Source organism: Aphidius gifuensis, linkage group LG1 (genome assembly GCF_014905175.1).
Source record: "Aphidius gifuensis isolate YNYX2018 linkage group LG1, ASM1490517v1, whole genome shotgun sequence".
In the NCBI taxonomy this organism is placed as follows: domain Eukaryota; kingdom Metazoa; phylum Arthropoda; class Insecta; order Hymenoptera; family Braconidae; genus Aphidius; species Aphidius gifuensis.
Window position 1 is genome coordinate 21224710 of NC_057788.1, and position 17968 is coordinate 21242677.

At 24.4% G+C, this 17968-nt stretch overlaps 4 protein-coding genes across 7 annotated transcripts; 2 read left to right on the forward strand and 2 right to left on the reverse strand.

The window, feature by feature from the left end:
- Window positions 1–522: 522 nt before the first annotated feature.
- LOC122851598 (S-methyl-5'-thioadenosine phosphorylase) lies at window positions 523–2845 on the forward strand. The gene is made up of 6 exons (XM_044150942.1): window positions 523–686; window positions 946–1106; window positions 1174–1394; window positions 1461–1663; window positions 1754–1963; window positions 2130–2845. The coding sequence occupies exons 1-6, from the start codon at window positions 666–668 to the stop codon at window positions 2166–2168; spliced, it is 855 nt and encodes a 284-aa protein (XP_044006877.1). The 5' UTR covers window positions 523–665; the 3' UTR covers window positions 2169–2845.
- LOC122851578 (V-type proton ATPase subunit C) lies at window positions 2815–12419 on the reverse strand. 4 transcript variants are annotated; one of them, XM_044150934.1, is made up of 7 exons: window positions 12123–12391; window positions 10937–11261; window positions 7731–8414; window positions 5251–5437; window positions 4723–5175; window positions 3985–4126; window positions 2815–3900 (listed from the first exon to the last, which is right to left on the reverse strand). In XM_044150934.1, the coding sequence occupies exons 2-7, from the start codon at window positions 11220–11222 to the stop codon at window positions 3805–3807; spliced, it is 1848 nt and encodes a 615-aa protein (XP_044006869.1). In that variant the 5' UTR covers window positions 11223–11261; window positions 12123–12391; the 3' UTR covers window positions 2815–3804. The 4 variants fall into 4 exon arrangements, with proteins under 4 accessions (XP_044006869.1, XP_044006842.1, XP_044006851.1 ...); XM_044150907.1 differs by lacking the exon at window positions 7731–8414 and having other exon boundaries at window positions 12123–12419; XM_044150916.1 differs by lacking the exons at window positions 7731–8414; window positions 12123–12391 and adding an exon at window positions 11343–11547.
- Window positions 12420–12518: 99 nt separating this feature from the next.
- Window positions 12519–14711, forward strand: LOC122851577 (mannose-1-phosphate guanyltransferase alpha-A). Its single transcript, XM_044150892.1, has 4 exons — window positions 12519–12792; window positions 12877–13450; window positions 13525–13801; window positions 13888–14711. Exons 1-4 carry the CDS (start codon window positions 12753–12755, stop codon window positions 14251–14253), a joined length of 1257 nt encoding a protein of 418 aa, XP_044006827.1. The 5' UTR covers window positions 12519–12752; the 3' UTR covers window positions 14254–14711.
- A 271-nt stretch (window positions 14712–14982) lies between these two features.
- Window positions 14983–16548, reverse strand: LOC122851609 (SCF E3 ubiquitin ligase complex F-box protein grrA-like). Its single transcript, XM_044150951.1, has 2 exons — window positions 16449–16548; window positions 14983–16362 (listed from the first exon to the last, which is right to left on the reverse strand). Exons 1-2 carry the CDS (start codon window positions 16533–16535, stop codon window positions 15244–15246), a joined length of 1206 nt encoding a protein of 401 aa, XP_044006886.1. The 5' UTR covers window positions 16536–16548; the 3' UTR covers window positions 14983–15243.
- Window positions 16549–17968: the final 1420 nt, after the last annotated feature.

Consider the following 17968-nt stretch of genomic DNA (forward strand, 5'->3'; position numbering starts at 1 on the left):
GTAATTAAAATAAATTCTTGAATACAGCAATCATTTTATTAACTTTTTTGAAAAAAATCATTCACAAAATTAAATTAATTGTTATATTTACTATAACAATTGAATGAAATCAATTTATAAATCCCTTTCCTGGTGGAAATAATTTCTCCGGAAAAACTCCGTAAAATTCCGAAAATACTCCATAAAAGTCCGAAAATACTCCGTATCGCTCCGGAATTGGCCCATTAAAATTTTTTGGTCATTTATTTTCCTTCATTTTACACAGGAATTCGAGTATTTTGGAATTGCTACGGATTTCTCGTATTTTTCCGCATTTTTTCTAAGTGAGCCAATTCCGGAATAATCCGGAGCAATTTCGGAATAATCCCGAGTAATCCGAAATAACCCGGAGCAACTCAGAATAATCCGGAGTAATCCGGAGAAATATTTCCACCAGGGTTAGAATGGTTGGTTATGATGACGTTATGTCACGTGATCTAACTAGGTACAACTAAGTATGTAAATACGGTATGATACGTCGGTACGATACGGTATATATATCAGCTTTCAGCTCATCTCTTATCTCTTTTTTTATACAAGTAAATTTTTTATTTTTTTAAATTATTATTTTTAATAACACCTAACACACCAAATTTTATATTAAAAAAAATAATAAATTTTAAACAATGGGCAAGTACAAGATCAAGGTAAAACATCATTTATTTTATTGTTAATTAATTATCTTTTTTTTAAATGATTTATTTATACCACGTGATGATATCACACCTGTTGAATCAATTGTTATATTTATTTAAATCAACAAAAAATTATTAAATTAATTTTTTTTTGTTGATTATACAGTTGATAAATGTGCCAAGGTTTTGTCATATATAAATTTATTTATTTTCATAACACACTTGTTTTCAAGGTTATCTAATAAACTAATTTTAATATTAATATTATTAGATTGGACTTATTGGTGGCTCAGGTCTTGGTGACTTGGCTGAGCAAGTATTAAAAGATTCAAAAATAATAACTCAAGAAGATGCTAGAAATGATTTTGGTTTACCAAGTGGAGAAATATTTACTGGTGTTATTGCTGGTGTTGATGTTGCTTTATTATCAAGGTAATTATTAATTGAACATATATTTATTATAATATTTAATTAACACTTGTTAATATTATTATTACAGACATGGAGCTGGACACAAAATAAATCCAACAAATGTTAATTATCGTGCAAATATTCAAGCACTTAAATCACTTGGCTGTACTCATATACTAGCAGCAACAGCATGCGGCTCATTGAGAGAATCAATTGGTCGTGGACAACTTGTTATTCCCGATAGTTTTATAGATCGTACAAATAGTCGAAAAGGAACTCTTTTTGATGGCACATCATCAATATATCCTGGTAAATATTTTATACACACCAACTAGATATTTGTTATATTTTATAACTTCATAATATTTTTTTTAGGAGTTTGTCATGTTCCAATGGAACCAGCATTTCATCCAGCAACATGTAAAATACTTGAAAATGCTGCTAAAAAAGTTGGTATTGATGTACAAGTTGGTGGAACAATTGTTACAATTGAAGGTCCAAGATTTTCATCAAAAGCTGAAAGTAAAGCATGGCGTATTTGGGGTGGTGATTTAGTTAACATGACAACATGCCCTGAAGTAATTATACTAATTTTATAAATCTTTATTGGTTTTGTTTATTTAAGAAATATAATTGTTATTTTATTTTTTGTTTTTAATTTTATAAAGGTATGCATTGCCAAAGAAGCTGGTCTTCTTTATGCTGCAATTGCCATGGCAACTGATTACGATTGTTGGAAAGATGCTGAAGCAAATGTTTGTGTTGCTGATGTTATTGCTATTTTTAGAAAAAATGTCTCTAAAGTTACAGAAATACTTGTTAAAGCTGTTGAACTTATTGGACAAGAAGAATGGGATAAGGATATTGATGATTTAAAGGTAATTTTTTAATATTTAAATAGCTCAACTGAGCTATCAAGTCTTTAAATATTTTTTTCAGCTATTTATCATAGTATTGTCATTATTTTCAATATATTTAAAATAAATAGAAATTTATTTTTTTACATACCACATGATTTTTTAATTTATTTATTATATTTTTCAGAATTTAGTTGACAGTGGAAATGTATCAGCCAAAGATTAAAGATTTACCATGAAAAATATAACACACCAGTGGAAAGCAACGAAATAAATTAAGTTATCAACTGCTAGAAAATTAAAATCTAGTTTTAATGTAATAAAGTTGAATATCACTCCTCACAGCACCTGTGGGCGACATAAAAAAATTACCACAATAAAAATTCATAAAATAAAAAATAATACTTTTTGTTAATAATAATTTTTCTTATATATTTTTTATAATAACGGAACATGTTATTTATTTATAGATTTACAGGGTAATTTTATAATGATGTACAATTGACCACAATGGTCGAACAACCGAGTGTATCTACAATTTACAAATTTAATGTTGGCGAGTTGTTTTTTTTAATTTTTTAAATTTAAAAAAAAATTATAATAACAAACAATTAGTTTGTTGAAATTTTTTCATCATATTCAATTCATAATTTTGTATAATTTATATATTTTTTCATCAAGTCTTAGCCTGAGGCTTGATTTTTTTTTTTTTTTGTAAATATATTTATACAATTTTTTTGTTTCTTTTTTTTTTTCAATTATTATTTCCTTTTTGATAGCCGATTTGGAAGGATGGAAAAATTAGATAATATATAAATTGAGAAACTTAATATGAAGAATTTTTTAACAATTAATTGTATTAATACTTAGTATTTTTTTTTCGTTCGTATTTTGCCTATTTTTTAATTTTTAATCATTGTCTTATTTATTTATTGATTTTAATTGTCGTTATTTGCATTTTGCAAATTTTGGAATATCGCGCACATAGACCTGATTTATCAATAATATATTGAAAATAATTTTATTATTTTTCATTAAAAATACTTAATGATTCTCATTTATTTCATTAAAATATTTAACACATTTTCAATATGTACCTCTCTCTGTATTTTCAAGTTGAACAAAAAAATATATCTTGTAATTTATTTATATTTTTCATTTAATGAAAATAGACGGATATTTTTTCAATTTTATTATACTCAAATAATTTAATTATCCTTTTTTAACATTCATCAATCCTAAGAGCAATTGTTCATGGGGAAAAAAATATATATTATGTATTCAACAAACCCAAAGAATGGAATATTATTCACACATTAAAATTCCAATCAGCACTCTACAATATTTTCAAATTTGAACTTTAATTATTAACTATTTCAAATTTTTATTAGCATTTTGAAAAAGATCATTAGACGCAAAAAATATTTACAGTTGGGTACATACTTTCAACTATGTCTGGATTAATATTTCCGTTTTTTGATTCTAATAATTTAATGAGAAAAAAAAAAAAACAAATTTAATAATAAAAATACATTTTATATGATAGAAGAAAAAATTAAAATTGCTAATTTAATTGATTTAACGATCAATTTTTGGAATCCATAGCAAGATGATTATTTTTATTTTTAATAATTTCATTATTCTTTTCAATTCGTTTTATATTAATTATTGTTTTTTTTTTTTTTAATATGAAGCTTTGTTTTTTTAGGCAGCGAGTTGATTGAAAAAAAAAAAAAGATAAAATAATAATAATGTTATTATTAATAAAAATAATTATAAGGGACAAATATGGGCTGTGCGCCTGAAGGATGCTTATATTGACAATTTTGTTGTTGTTGTTTTTTGCTTTTATTTATAATTATCTAAACCTTTGTGTCAAGCATGTCAACGTTGATTTTGTAGTAGACATAAGGAAAGTAGTCGTTTTGGCCAAAACCTAAGCCAGGAATATCGACACTCTGAAATAAATAAAAATTAACATTTAGTAATTAAAAAAAAAATCATTGATTTATCTTAATTTATGATTAAGTTAATAAACTTACATCTTGATTGCCTGATTGTCCTCCAGATGTTGCAGATGAATCCAAATGTGAATAAAGAGTATTCAGAACCTCACGCAATTTTTTCGTACTTTTTTTATTTGGATGCAATAAAATTGCCTGGAAATTAACTGGCAATCCGTATCTAAAAATTGAAAATCAAACAATTAACAAATTTGTAAATGATTTAGATATAAAGAAAATAATTTTCCGAAAGAATAAAATAACATTTTGTAGCTTGTATTAGTAGAAAAAACATGAGATAATTAAAATTTATCATTATAAAAATTATAAAAGTATAGTAACATGTAAACATAATGATTCAATGACTATTTAAAATGTTTAAAAAAAATTATCATGACAAGAGTATATATGAAAAAAATAAATAAATAAATATTGCATTTAATAATTTATTTATTTTTTTAAATTTACTATTATCATACATGTTGGATAAATTGAAAATTAATTAATTTAAAAATAAATTAATTAATCATCGTATTGTAATGACTCAATGTTATTATTATTTCAAATTTAATTTTTTTAATATTTACCTTTAAAATATTCTATGAAATGTTTGCTTTTTTTTATTTTATTTTTTTGAATTTATTATTATATATTATTGCCAAGATAATTATTAAACATTTTCGGCTAAATAATATGTAATTTATTAATTTTTTATTTGCTAGTGGAGATATTTATGTATGTTCAAAGTAAAAAAGTAAAAAATTAAATAATAATTACCTCAAAACAGACTCGACAAAAACACGAAGAGCCTTGACATGTATCCAAGCACAAAAACATTCACTAAAATTGACTTTAAGCCAACGTACAAGTGGTCCAAATTGTTTTTTCTTATCAGTAACCAATTTAGTTATTTCATTTTTACCAGCAGCAAGTTCTTCTTCATTATACGTAAAATCACGTACAATAAATTTTTTTTCACGTGCATGAAGTTTAAATTCTTCAGCAACTTTTTTAAATAATGTTACAGTATATAAACCATATTCAGAATCTTGAGTTATCAATTGAGTGCTACGTGGAACAATCATATCTGTTAATTTTTCATAACCAGTTTTCCATTCATCAAAACTTGATTTTGGAACAATAACAAGTAGTGTTGACAAATATTCACTGTCAAGTATAAAATGTTCTTTTTTTACAAGATCAGCAAGATTACGAGTCAATAAACTTCCCCTTTAAAAAAAATAAATATTAAATTAAATAAACATTATTCATTTTATTATTTAAAAAAAAAAAAAAAAAACTTACGTTTGCTTTTTTTCGAGATTCTGAAGACTTCCTTTTAAATTATTATAAGTTGTTGATTTTGTTTTTAAATCAGCATCAATTTGACCAACTTGTTTACCAATAATATCAGCAATATTTCTCAATGATTGCTTTATTGGATATTTTGCCATATCCCATTGGAAACGTGTTATGTACGTTGGCAAATCACCTATTTTTATTTAAAGAAAAAAAATTAATGTAATTGCTTGTTTATAATTATTATTATTTTAATTAAATATTTATATTTTAGAAACAATAAAAATGCATCAGTATAAGGTGCACTTTTAAAACTATCATTGAACATATAAAATTATTCATGCAAAGTGACAGTGGCTCTCTTGAAATTTTTATGCAATATCACTTGATAAGGATAAATAGGAATTTTTTGGTTATTGAAAGTTGAAGAAAAAAAAAAAAAAAAAATCTATTAAAAAATGCTTTTTTAAATACGGTTATTATTAATATAAAATATTTATTTTTTTTTTCTAATTTCTTCATTATAAAAATAGTAAAATATTAACCGTATTTTTTTAATTTTTTTAATAAAAATGTATTTTTTTTTTTTTATTTTTTTACATGCAAGGATATTTAAACAATCTATTGAACTTGTCTATATTATTATGTCTTAAAATCAGCTTGTTAATTGTGTCTGTGACTGTTTTAAATTTTTGTTGATTTTTAATTATTTTTGAATACTAATTTGATTCTAATTAAAATGTGTCAATTTATTAGCAATATATTGTCAATATTATGATAATGCATCTACAATAAAATTAATTTAAAATAAATATTATCAAATTTATTATTATTTATCATGTCAAAAAGCCAATGTTAGTATTTAAATTAATAAAAAAAAAAAATTAACAAAATTGCAGGATGCCATAAGAGCAGGATGTCAGGATATCTTCGATTGTATTGTTTGTATATATATATTTTTAAGATTATAGAATCGAGTATTAAAGTGTTTATTAAAATTTAAAAATTAGTGTTCATAACCACTGTTGAAAAAAATTAATAATTATTATTATTTTAAAACTAAATGATTAGAAAATTTTATGATTATTTTTTTAGCAAAAGAAGAAAAAAAAATTTATTAATAATGTGTGTTAGTGAAATTAAACGATTATGCAATAAATAAAATTGATGTTAAAGAATTTTTCGAAATTTATTTTTCTTTTTTTTTTTTTACGAAATTTACTTACTTGTCACAAGGACACTGTTGCTGTTTTGGATATTTATAAATTAAATTAATAATTATGATATTTTTTTTTGTAAAAATAAAAACCGTTTTTTATTTAAAAATATAATGAATAAATAAATTAATTTATGTAACGCGAATTATATTTGAAGATAAGCACAAAAGCGTGATATGGACTTGGTGCTGAAAATACTTGAAGTGCAAAGTGTACGACGAACGATACAATGGAGTGAAGGGATGATATACTGTTTCATTATAAAAAAGGAATTTTTTTAAAAAAAAAACATTATTCTTGTCAATGTCGACAGTCGATTGGGCGTATTTCGATCAACAAATAATAGGTAGATAAAAACGATGGATGCGCGGTAGGCAATAAATCAAGCCTAATTATTGAAGAAAAAAAAAAAGTAAAATTTCTAACGAAGACAAAAAAAAACTGTTAAATTTGTTGTTATTATTTTGATGGATTATTAATAAACAAAGTGTGTGTTTTAAAATTAATATTAAATATAAAAAAAATAATAATAAAAAATATATTTTAACTTATTGTTAAATATATATACAATATTATTTTTAAAAAATATATATAATTTCGATGATTTAATGTCTGCCACGCATTCACATTTTTTCAACCCAAATATTCAAGTCCAAGTAAGCATAACCGACGAATGATATTGCCACAAATAACAAAAGCTAATACTAAAAAAAAATTGTTCCAATTAAAAATAAAAATTAACTAATATATGGTAAAAAAAATGAATTAATTACTTTTTTTTTTCTTTCAAAAATTACAGGAACAATTTATTTAGTATGAGCAATATTAATGATGCAGGATTAATTTGTAATAATATTTACTTCGCTAATGATAAATGTCAAAAGGAAAAAACGCATAAAGGAATCATTTTTTTTTTTTTGTTTTTTATCATTTGTAAAAAGAATTACAGAACCACAACAATCTGATAATAATGAAAGTTGTGTTTAAATATTGTTCTAATATTCTTGTATTTAATATTTATCAAATTTTACAAAATTATTATTAAAAGGAATATAAAAGAGGGTGCTTTGTGTATTTTAAAAATCGATAATTATAAATATATATTTTTTTTATGTATTGGTTGATTGGTTGATTGATTGGTTGGTAAATTGTTTATATATTTTTTTTTCATTGCAAAAAAATTATTAATTTATTATAAATATATATATATATTTGTATATTTTTTAAAAATTTAAATAAATTTGTCGAGGCGGTTGGTGGGATGGGTACCTGGATTAGGCAGAATGCCACTATCGTCTTCGTCTTGTTCTTGTTCATGAATTTGATCCTCATCAGTTGCATTGTTGTCATCATAATCACCAATTAATTTTGAACTTGTTGATGTTGAACGATGTGATAATCTTAATGCTTTTCGACGATGATGTGCATTACGTCGTGTGGAATATTCACCATCGCTGCTCCAGTCAGATGATAAGGAAGGACAAGGACTTGTTGGACTTGTTGGAGTTGGAGTTGGTGATGGTGATGAAGAAGCTGCGCACCAATGTGTATGATAACACGAATATATTGACGAGTCATTTTGCGTACGTACTTCACAGTTTGATTGGGAATTTATTGATGATTTTTTATCACTATTTGAATGATGATTTTGATTATGACTATGATTATGATGATGATGATTTTGATGATGATTATGATTATGATTTTGGTATTGGTATTGATAATTATCATGATAATAGGAATGGTTATGATGACTTTGGTGGTGATGACGTTGATGATGCTGACCTAGGCTGGGTGCTGGTTCTTGATCGTATTTATCCGTATCCTTCCAAAGTCTGTTGTGTTGTTCCTTGTTGTTCTTGTTGTGTGATGGTGTTACAGGGGTATTTGGTGGGGTGTCCGGACCCCCATCGAAACTCGTTCCGTCACCATCATCATCCATTGACGTTTGACCTAATCCATTACAGCCCAATCCCACAATCTTCTCGCGATATTCTTTTTTTTTTTTTTCTATATTTTATATTTATATATATATATTATTATATATTATATATACATTAATATAAATTATATAAATACACGTTTGTATTTTTTTTTTTTTTTTTAATTACTATTACAACTCAGTAATTTCCTACGCAAAAAACGCCTAACGACAATGCCGACGATTCAATTTAATAAAAAATAAATAAATATAAAAATTTTTATAATTATGATTATATTTTTTTTTTTTGTTCGAGTATTTAACTATATACTTTTTAAAAAATTATTAATTAAATTTTTTTATATTTATTTATTTTTTATTCAATATCACTACTGACATTTAGTTAAATACTCGTGATACTTTAAAACAAAATCCACGTGAAGTGAAAACAAAAAAATAATAATAAAAAAATAATGAGCAACAAAAAAAAAAATAATAAATAAATTAATATACCAAAATAAACAAAATAATCAATGAATGAATAAATTATTATTGATATTATGTTGTTTGTTGTATAAATTTTAATAAAATAAAAAAAAATTAATTATGAAAATTAAAATTATAAATGAAGTAAAATTGTACCAGCAAATAAAAAAAAAAGGCCGCAAATGAGAATTGTACGGTGCAACGCAAACAGCCAAAAAATACTCACAAAAAAATAGTAAAATAATAATAAAATAATAATTTAATGAATGAAAAAAAAATATATAATGAAATTAAATAATTCAATAATAATAATAATGTTCAATTAAAAAATCGAATCGAAAGAAAACCTATGACAGTGGCTATTCCGAGCTTGGTGACCACAGTAACCCTCCCTCTCTTAAGCAATTCACCTCCTCATCCGCAATTAAAAAAAAAAAAAAAAAACAATAAAAAAATTATCTCGATTTGTTTTCAAATTTGTTGTTTGACAATTTAAAATTTTCGAAATACTCGTGCATGTAGAACCGATTTATTTATATTGTTTTTTTTTTTTTTTTATTTTTATTTTCAATTTATTAATTATAAACAATTGTTATTACATTTAAATTGTTTTTTTTTTTTAAATTTGTTTGTTCGCGGGCAGACATTAATTCACGTTTATTTTTTGTTAAAATAATAAATTTTTTTTCATTATTAAAAAAATAATGAAAAAAAAAAAATAAAATAATTATATATATATTTTTGGCACAAATGAATTCATATATTTTTTGTACGATTAAAAAATTTGGGCAGTGCGCGTGTTTTAAGAGCATTTTTTAAAATTTATATTTTTTATTATCAATTAAAAAATAAGTAGGGTAGGGGGAGAAGGGTTAATGTGGTCAAAATAATAAAATAAATAAAGCAAGCAAAGCCAAACACATAAACACAAACTTTCTACTTAAAAAAAAACCATAAATTTGTGATAATAAAATAAAATAAAATAATAATTTAAAATTATTAATAAAATATAATAAAAAAAATTTAATTGGATGTTTTGTTTATTTGTTTTTAATTATGTTATTATTTTGTTAAGTTAAATTATTGTTGATGAGTGTGAAAGTGTAAAATATAACCTTTTTTTTTTTTTAATTTGTGTAATTGATCTGTCTACGTATGCAAAAATATATTTTGTTTATTAAATTGTTTAAAATAAAAGCATACGCAGTGAAATCAAAATTGTTAAAAATTGTTTGTTTAGGAGTGAGGAATAAAATGACAGGATAAATATATTAATTGCAGTATTAATTATTAATAAAAAAATAAAATAAGAAAAAAAAATAATAAAATAAGATAATTATTAATAAAATAAAATGCAATCGAAATTTTCTTTTTTTTTTTTTTCATTAAAATCGAAATATCGTGTGCATGTATTGTGTTGTGTTTAAAGTATAAAGTGCCATTCGCAATATAAAAAATTTTTATAATTTTAAAAAACAATAATAAACAAATTAAAAAAAAAAAAAAAACATTTAAAAATTATTAAATATAACGAGTCAGATCAAAACACCATACACAATAATATATCGAAATAAAAAAAAATTAAAAAAATATATTCTCACAAGGGTCCAAAGATTTTTAATAATAACAATAGTTAAAAGAAAAAAAAAAAAAAAATTCGACAAATAAAATATTGTAACAAAGTATATCAACAATAATATACAATAATTTTTTAAATTTTTGACAAAATATTCAGACCCTTGTCCAATTATTTAGCAGAATAACATAACTATGGATTTTGGAGCAAGGAAAAGTGATAGGATAGTTGACCAATCAAATAATAATAATAATAATTAAATTAAAAAAAAAAAAAAAAGGTTTTTCCCTCTAAACTAGGAAAAAAAAACTATGAAATATGATAACGTTTTTTCTTTTTTTTTTATCAATCTTAAAATTATTCTGATATAAAACTTTTTTTTTTTTTTTTTTGTTTAAATTTAATTAACTATGCTTTTATTAATATTAATATCTTATTTTTTTTTTTTTCTTTTATTTCTATGTGTATAATTTTGTTAAATTGTGTACTTACTGTTATTGGCCTGTAGATTTTCATGAAGTTTATCTCTTTGATCTTCAAGTACTTCACCCATATATGCAGCAAGTTTTCTAGTACTTTGTTCAACAGCTGCATCAAGCTTACCAAGATCATCAGATAAACCAACAAGTTGATCCAATGTACCAACTTTTAAATCAGGTATATGAAATTTATAATTTGACGACAATGAATGTGTTTTTGCCGTTTCAGTATTCAATGTTTCCCATGTTTGTTGACATGTTTTGTCACCTGGTGCTGATATTAACCAGTATTCCGTCATTTTTAATTTTCAAATTAAATCGACTCCAAAAAGTCTAATCTAAAAAACAAAAACAAAAAAGTTATCATTCATTTATTTATAAAAATTAAACAAAAAAAAAACACAACACAACACAACCACCTGCCATTGTTAAATCCAACAACTAAACAATATCCCCAAAAAAAGAAAAAAAAATAGACTCTAACATAAATAATTATGACACTGTCACAAATCAATCATCATTATTTATCCAAATTATTATTACAAATATAAAAAAATATTATAAATAAATTATAAATGGGGGTGTGGCAGCAGTTCGATCATGCCCCTCGTGAATTTCATTATGTAATTATTAGGCGCGCTTTCCACGTGACCCAATATGAAATAACAAAAATATATACATATCAACTGTGCATTTGTGTACTTGATAAAATTATAATATTAACAAAAAAAATTCAATTTGAATGACAAAAATTAAAAATTAAACCAGGCCGTGGTGACAATAGACAATTATTATTGAATAAATAATAATTATTGTTATTGTTTGTTAAATATTGACGTGATTGTATTTAATTATTAATAATAAATTAATAATAATTATTTTTTTTTTTAATAAATAGTGGTGCCTGACGTCTACACTTTTTACCGTGTGGGGCGCATTGAAAAATCAATAGTCAACCAATAGACGAGAATATATATATGCCAAATCAAGTAAACGACTATTGTAAGACGTCTGTATTATTAAAAAATCAATAATGCAACTGTGCAGCAATGATAAATGCATTATTAAATAATACATTTTATTAAATTAAACAAATTTTTAATAATATTTTTGATAAACTCGTGACAAAATAATGAATTATTGCTTTAATAATAATTATAATAATTTAGTAGTAAATTTATTTATTGATTAATATTTACCTTTTTTAATTGTTAATATATCCAACGAGGCCAATGATTTATTCACTTTTTATGATGTACAATTTAATTAATTATAATGTGTTTAATTTAATTTTAAAAAAATAGATTTGGGTGTATCTTGTTCACAAGTACGTAGCCGAAACCATTGTCTCTCTCACGTGATGATAAGGTGCTGCTGCTGTTTGGCTGGCTCCTTTTTTTTTTTTTTTTTTTATTTTTTTATTTCACCCGTATCCGACAACGCGACAACTCGTAAAAATTAAAACAGCTGACTTGATGCCACACCAAAAAATACACTGCTGCCAATCTTGAAATGAAAAATTTATTTTGGTAATTATTGTCAGCCATTTTTGTTGTTTTTGTTATCAATTGTTGATAAATTTATCCGCCATCTTGAATAGATGTTTTGTTATCTAGCCACTAGTTGAGTTGTTATTGTTGTTGTTTTTTTTTTTCTATGTGTATTGTTGGTGTGTGTTGTCGGAAGTAACATCGTGTGTTTACTTGACGTTGCTTGACGTGTCAAAAACGTAGAGTCGTAGTTTTTTTTTTTTTCTATGAAACTTCACAATAATATTTAATTTTTCATAAAATTTCTATTACAACTTTAAGCTTGATATTTATTCAAAAATGTTGAAGGCTGTGATATTAATTGGTGGTCCATTAAAAGGTTTGTTTAAAAAAAATAAAATAATAATTTTAAATTGATGATGATGACACACCTTGTGATTAATTATATTTTAAAAATTATTAGGAACAAGATTTCGTCCATTATCTTTGGATATTCCAAAGCCATTATTTCCAATTGCCGGTTATTCAATGATACAACATCACATTGAAGCATGTGTTAAATTAAAAAATCTTAATGAAATATTAATAATTGGTTCATATACAGCAAATGAATTACAAAATTTTGTACAAGATATGATGACAAGTTATGGTATAAGTATAAGATATTTACAAGAATTTACACCACTTGGTACTGCTGGTGGTATGTATCATTTTCGTGATCAAATAAGAGCTGGTGGACCAGATGCATTTTTTATAATGAATGGTGATGTTTGTGCTGATTTTCCACTTGATGAATTACTAAATAAACATAATGATACATCAGCAACTCTAACTGTTATGACAACTGAAGCAACACGTCAACAATCATTAAATTATGGCTGTATTGTTTTGGGTAAAACAAGTAAAGTTGTACATTACGTTGAAAAACCATCAACATTTGTTTCTACACTTATTAATTGTGGTGTTTATGTTGCATCACGTGATATATTTCAAATAATGGCTGATGTTTTTAATGCTCGTCATCAACAAAATAAATTGTAAATAGATAAAATCTTATTATTTTAATTTTATTATTGCATATTAATTAATTAGTTTTTAATTTAAATTTTAGATATGTTAATGGTAATGGTAAAGATCCAGCACATATATCATTGGAACAAGATATATTAACATTACTAGCTGGTACTGATAAATTATATGCATTACAAACATTAAATTGGTGGTCTCAAGTTAAAACAGCTGGTTCAGCAATATATGCAAATCGACATTATCTTGCTTTGTATAAAACAAATACACCACAACGTCTTGCTAATGGAAATGGTGATATTTGTAATATTATTGGTGATGTTTATATACATCCAACAGCAACTATTGATAAAACAGCTGTGGTAAATATGTTTTTCTTTTTTTTAATTATATAAACACGTGTGTTTTATATATAGCTAAGTTGTTTTTTTTGTTTTCTTTAATTTAGCTAGGACCAAATGTCAGTATTGGACCAAATGTTAAACTTGGTTCTGGTGTTAGAATACGCGAAACAATTGTACTTGCTGATTCAAATATTCAATCACATGCTATGGTATTACACAGTATTATTGGACGTGGTAGTGTTGTTGGTAAATGGTCTAGAGTTGAGGGTACACCAAATGATCCAAATCCAAATAAACCATTTGCTAAAATGGAAAATCCACCATTGTTTAATATTAATGGTAAATTAAATCCATCAATATCCATTCTTGGTACCAGTGTTAATTTAGCTGATGAAAAAATATTACTTAATTCCATTGTCTTACCGCACAAAGAATTAACGAAAAATTTTAAAAATGAAATTATTTTGTAAATAAATTGCATTTTTGTTTTTTCCATTATTATACACTGATGTATTTACATCGAAATTTATACAATAATTTTTTCTTTTTTTACTATGAAATAGTAGTCAGCTTATTCTGATGAATTTAAAAAAAAAGTGCAATAATTTACAAGTTTATAAAAATATAAACAGACAATATATAGGTATATATTTTTTTTGTAATATTTTTACGAAAATTATAATGATTCCATGTAAATAAAAGTAAAAACAAAAATATTTCCAGATTTTTTTTTCCTTAAGATATAATACTGTAAGATTATTTTTAATAATATTTAAAAATAAAAAGAAAATAATCATTAACATTGCACAAAAAAAACTCAAGCCATAAAAAAAAAAAAAAAAAAAGACTTGATTTGCCATAATATTGAATAAAATAAATAACTTTATGTAAAAAAAAAATAAAAAATAAATGTTTTGTTATTTGTAAATTATTTATTTTTTCTCTTTTGATGAAGAAAATATTTGTCATGTAATTCCAGCAAGTTTTAGCACTCAACTCTTGTGCTAAATATATTTTTCGAAAAAAAAAAAAAAAGATTTTTCTATGTGGATGTTTTTTTATCCAAGAATTTCCCCTCTGCTTGGAAATGGGATTTTTAAATTCAAGATACTTAATAGATAGATAAATAAAGTTAAAAACTATTAATTTTTAAAACAATTTTTATTAGTATGAACAAGTTTAGAAATATTTGTGTCTATATCAATATTTTTTTACTTAAATTATCGATTAATTTATTTAGTGAATGACTCACGAATTTGCAGGTAACAACAATAAATGGCACGTTTATTAAAAAAATATAAAATAATTTTTCAAACCACTTAAATGTCATCAAACCTGTGATTACATATGTATCATTTATGGTACAAATAATTGTTCCATACATATTATTATTTAAGGATAAATCATGGAAAAATATAACGCGTAAATCGGAGAAAAGTATACGATAACTTTGATCAATTCTATTCAATAACCAACCATTGAGATTTATTCATTAACTTAAAAGCTTCTATTAGGTCTGGACGGCAAATTTTTATGTACAAAATGATACCATTTGTACGTTTTTTAGTTTCCTGATCAGCACGAATGACCAGATCAGTTGTACAACCAAAGGCCCAACTGATATCGAGATGTTCAAGATCTGGATTATTTTTTATAAGTTGAATGATACCAGTATCAAAAAGTTTACAACAACCAGCACAATACAATTTTTTAAATCCTTTTAATTTGATGATAAAATTGTCTGTTATATAAAGTTGGCTTACATTTAATTCATGTAAATTTTTCAAGCTCGTTAAAGCATCAAGACCTGTTTCAGTTATAAATGGGCATATTCCGATTCCTAAATAGTTTAGGTTTTTACAATTCTTAGCAATAGCAATAATCGAATTATCTCTAAGATTTTGTATACGGCTCAATTCTAAATGTTCAAGATATTGCAATTTTGATAACTCATTAAAAACAGATGGAGACGAAAGTGGTTTACCATAAATTGATCCTATGAAAGTACTACTAGAAATGTCCAAACGTTTAAGTTTTTTACAATTGTTTGAAATTGCGATTATTGAGTCACCACTGGGCTGAACGCTGCTTAACAATATTAAACATTCAAGATTTTTTAACTCTGTCAATTTTCCGATATTTTCACCAGGTTCTAAATTCGAGTGTAAGTATATCAAATTTTTGCAATATTTCGTGATTGTCGTTTGTAACTTATCAGTCATTGCATTATAAATACTAAGATGTTCTAAATTTTCAAGATTTTTCCAGTGTTTGATTGGAATTTTAGTGACATCATAAAGACCAAATGGGAGATCAAGATATTTTAGTTTTTTGCATGTACTAAAAATATTAATGAGTACATTTGTATCAAAGTTTTCCTCAACTATGTCATGCTCAACAGTTATATTCAAATGTTCCAAATTCACAAGTTGTTTAAACATAAACAAACTTTGGTACAACTCAAACAGTTTAATATCAAGATAAACTAGTGTTGTTTTTTCTGATATTTCTCGAAAAATGTTATCGACATTGCATCCAATTAATGTCAAACTTTGAAGTCTTTTAAATTTTTTTAAAGTCTGAAAAATGATAGAAATTTATTTAAATAAATCAATAAAATTGTTTGTCACTAGTGATAAATGACTGATATCAAATAAAAACTTACGAAAAAAATGTTATTTTTTGGATTTGACCGAAAATGAGGAAATATTAAATGAATTTCATCAATTTCTTCTGAAAGACTATTGATCATTTCCGATAGATTAACTGAACAATCATTCTCATTATACTTTATATGTAATTTAATATTTTTCAATTTATTCAACTGTGTGAACGCTTGAACAAAGTGATTGGTATTAGTAATTGATGACTTCATATCAATGTCACATTCAAGTTTCGTTAAATTTTTACAGTAATCAGCAACAAATGGCATGATACTTGAATTGCAAATTTTTGAAAGAGACAATTCTAACAAATAGATACCACACTTTGATAGTATTGTCTCTAGGTACGATTGTGTTAACAAACAGTTATTATATGAACGACCAATTGATGATTCACATTTGTATTTTTTAATATCATACCAAGCTAGTTGACAGGCTTCTTTCCATTTGGAACAAACTAAAATATAAAATATCATTGTTATAAATAATAAATTATAGAATCATTCGTATTTATGAAATAGAAACTTAATTTTGATGATTGTACACCTTCTTCCATTGCTACCCTGTCAGCTATTGACAGCAGCATGAAAATATTTGCTAATGAGTCATTATCCAGTGAATTGATGTTTACAACTCTTTGATCCTTGTCATCATCATCAAATAATTGTTGGTCTTTCTCAACAAATATCCTATTTGCACTCATTTTAACTAAATTCTGAGGATGAAAAATATATGTTTACCGGAAAATCAATATCATTAAAATTATATGTAAAGCCAAATAATATTGAATGTGATGCAACATGTTGAAGTACAATTGATACACATGGTTTTTCTTATGAATATATAATTAATTATGAATTTTAATTTACCTTTATTTTTTTAGTACACAGTGTCATTGACTTGGTAACGTATTAATTGTTCAAAATAAACGTATTCATTCAATGATGAGTTGCAATTAGACAATTTTCTTCAATTTTCTTATTAACAATAATTGTGTAAACCAGTGTAAACAAAAAACAAAAACCCAACGCATACAATAACGTGATGACAGTAGAAGTCTACTTTACCAACATAGTTTTGATTGAAGTATGGAGGTCTACATGATTTCCATTGATTGAATACGATCTTTAGGGGGGAAAATATAAAAAATAAAAAAGGTATATTTTGTTATTTGTAAATTATTTATTTATTCTCTCTTGATGAAGCAAATATTTGTCATGTGATTCCAGCAAGTTCTAGCTCACTCCTCAACTCTTGCGTTATATATTTTTCGAAACAGAAAAAGATTTTTCTATCTGGATGTTTTTTTCAATTAAAAAATTTCCCAACTGCTTGGAAATGTTATTTTAAAATTCAAGGTACTTGTTATTATTTATGGTACATACATATTATTATGTGAGAATAAATCATGGAAAAATATCACGTAAAAGAAAATTGTACAATAACTTTATTGATTTTAAATCTATTCAATAACCAGCTATTGAGATTTATTTATTAACTTAAAAGCTTCTATCGGATTTGT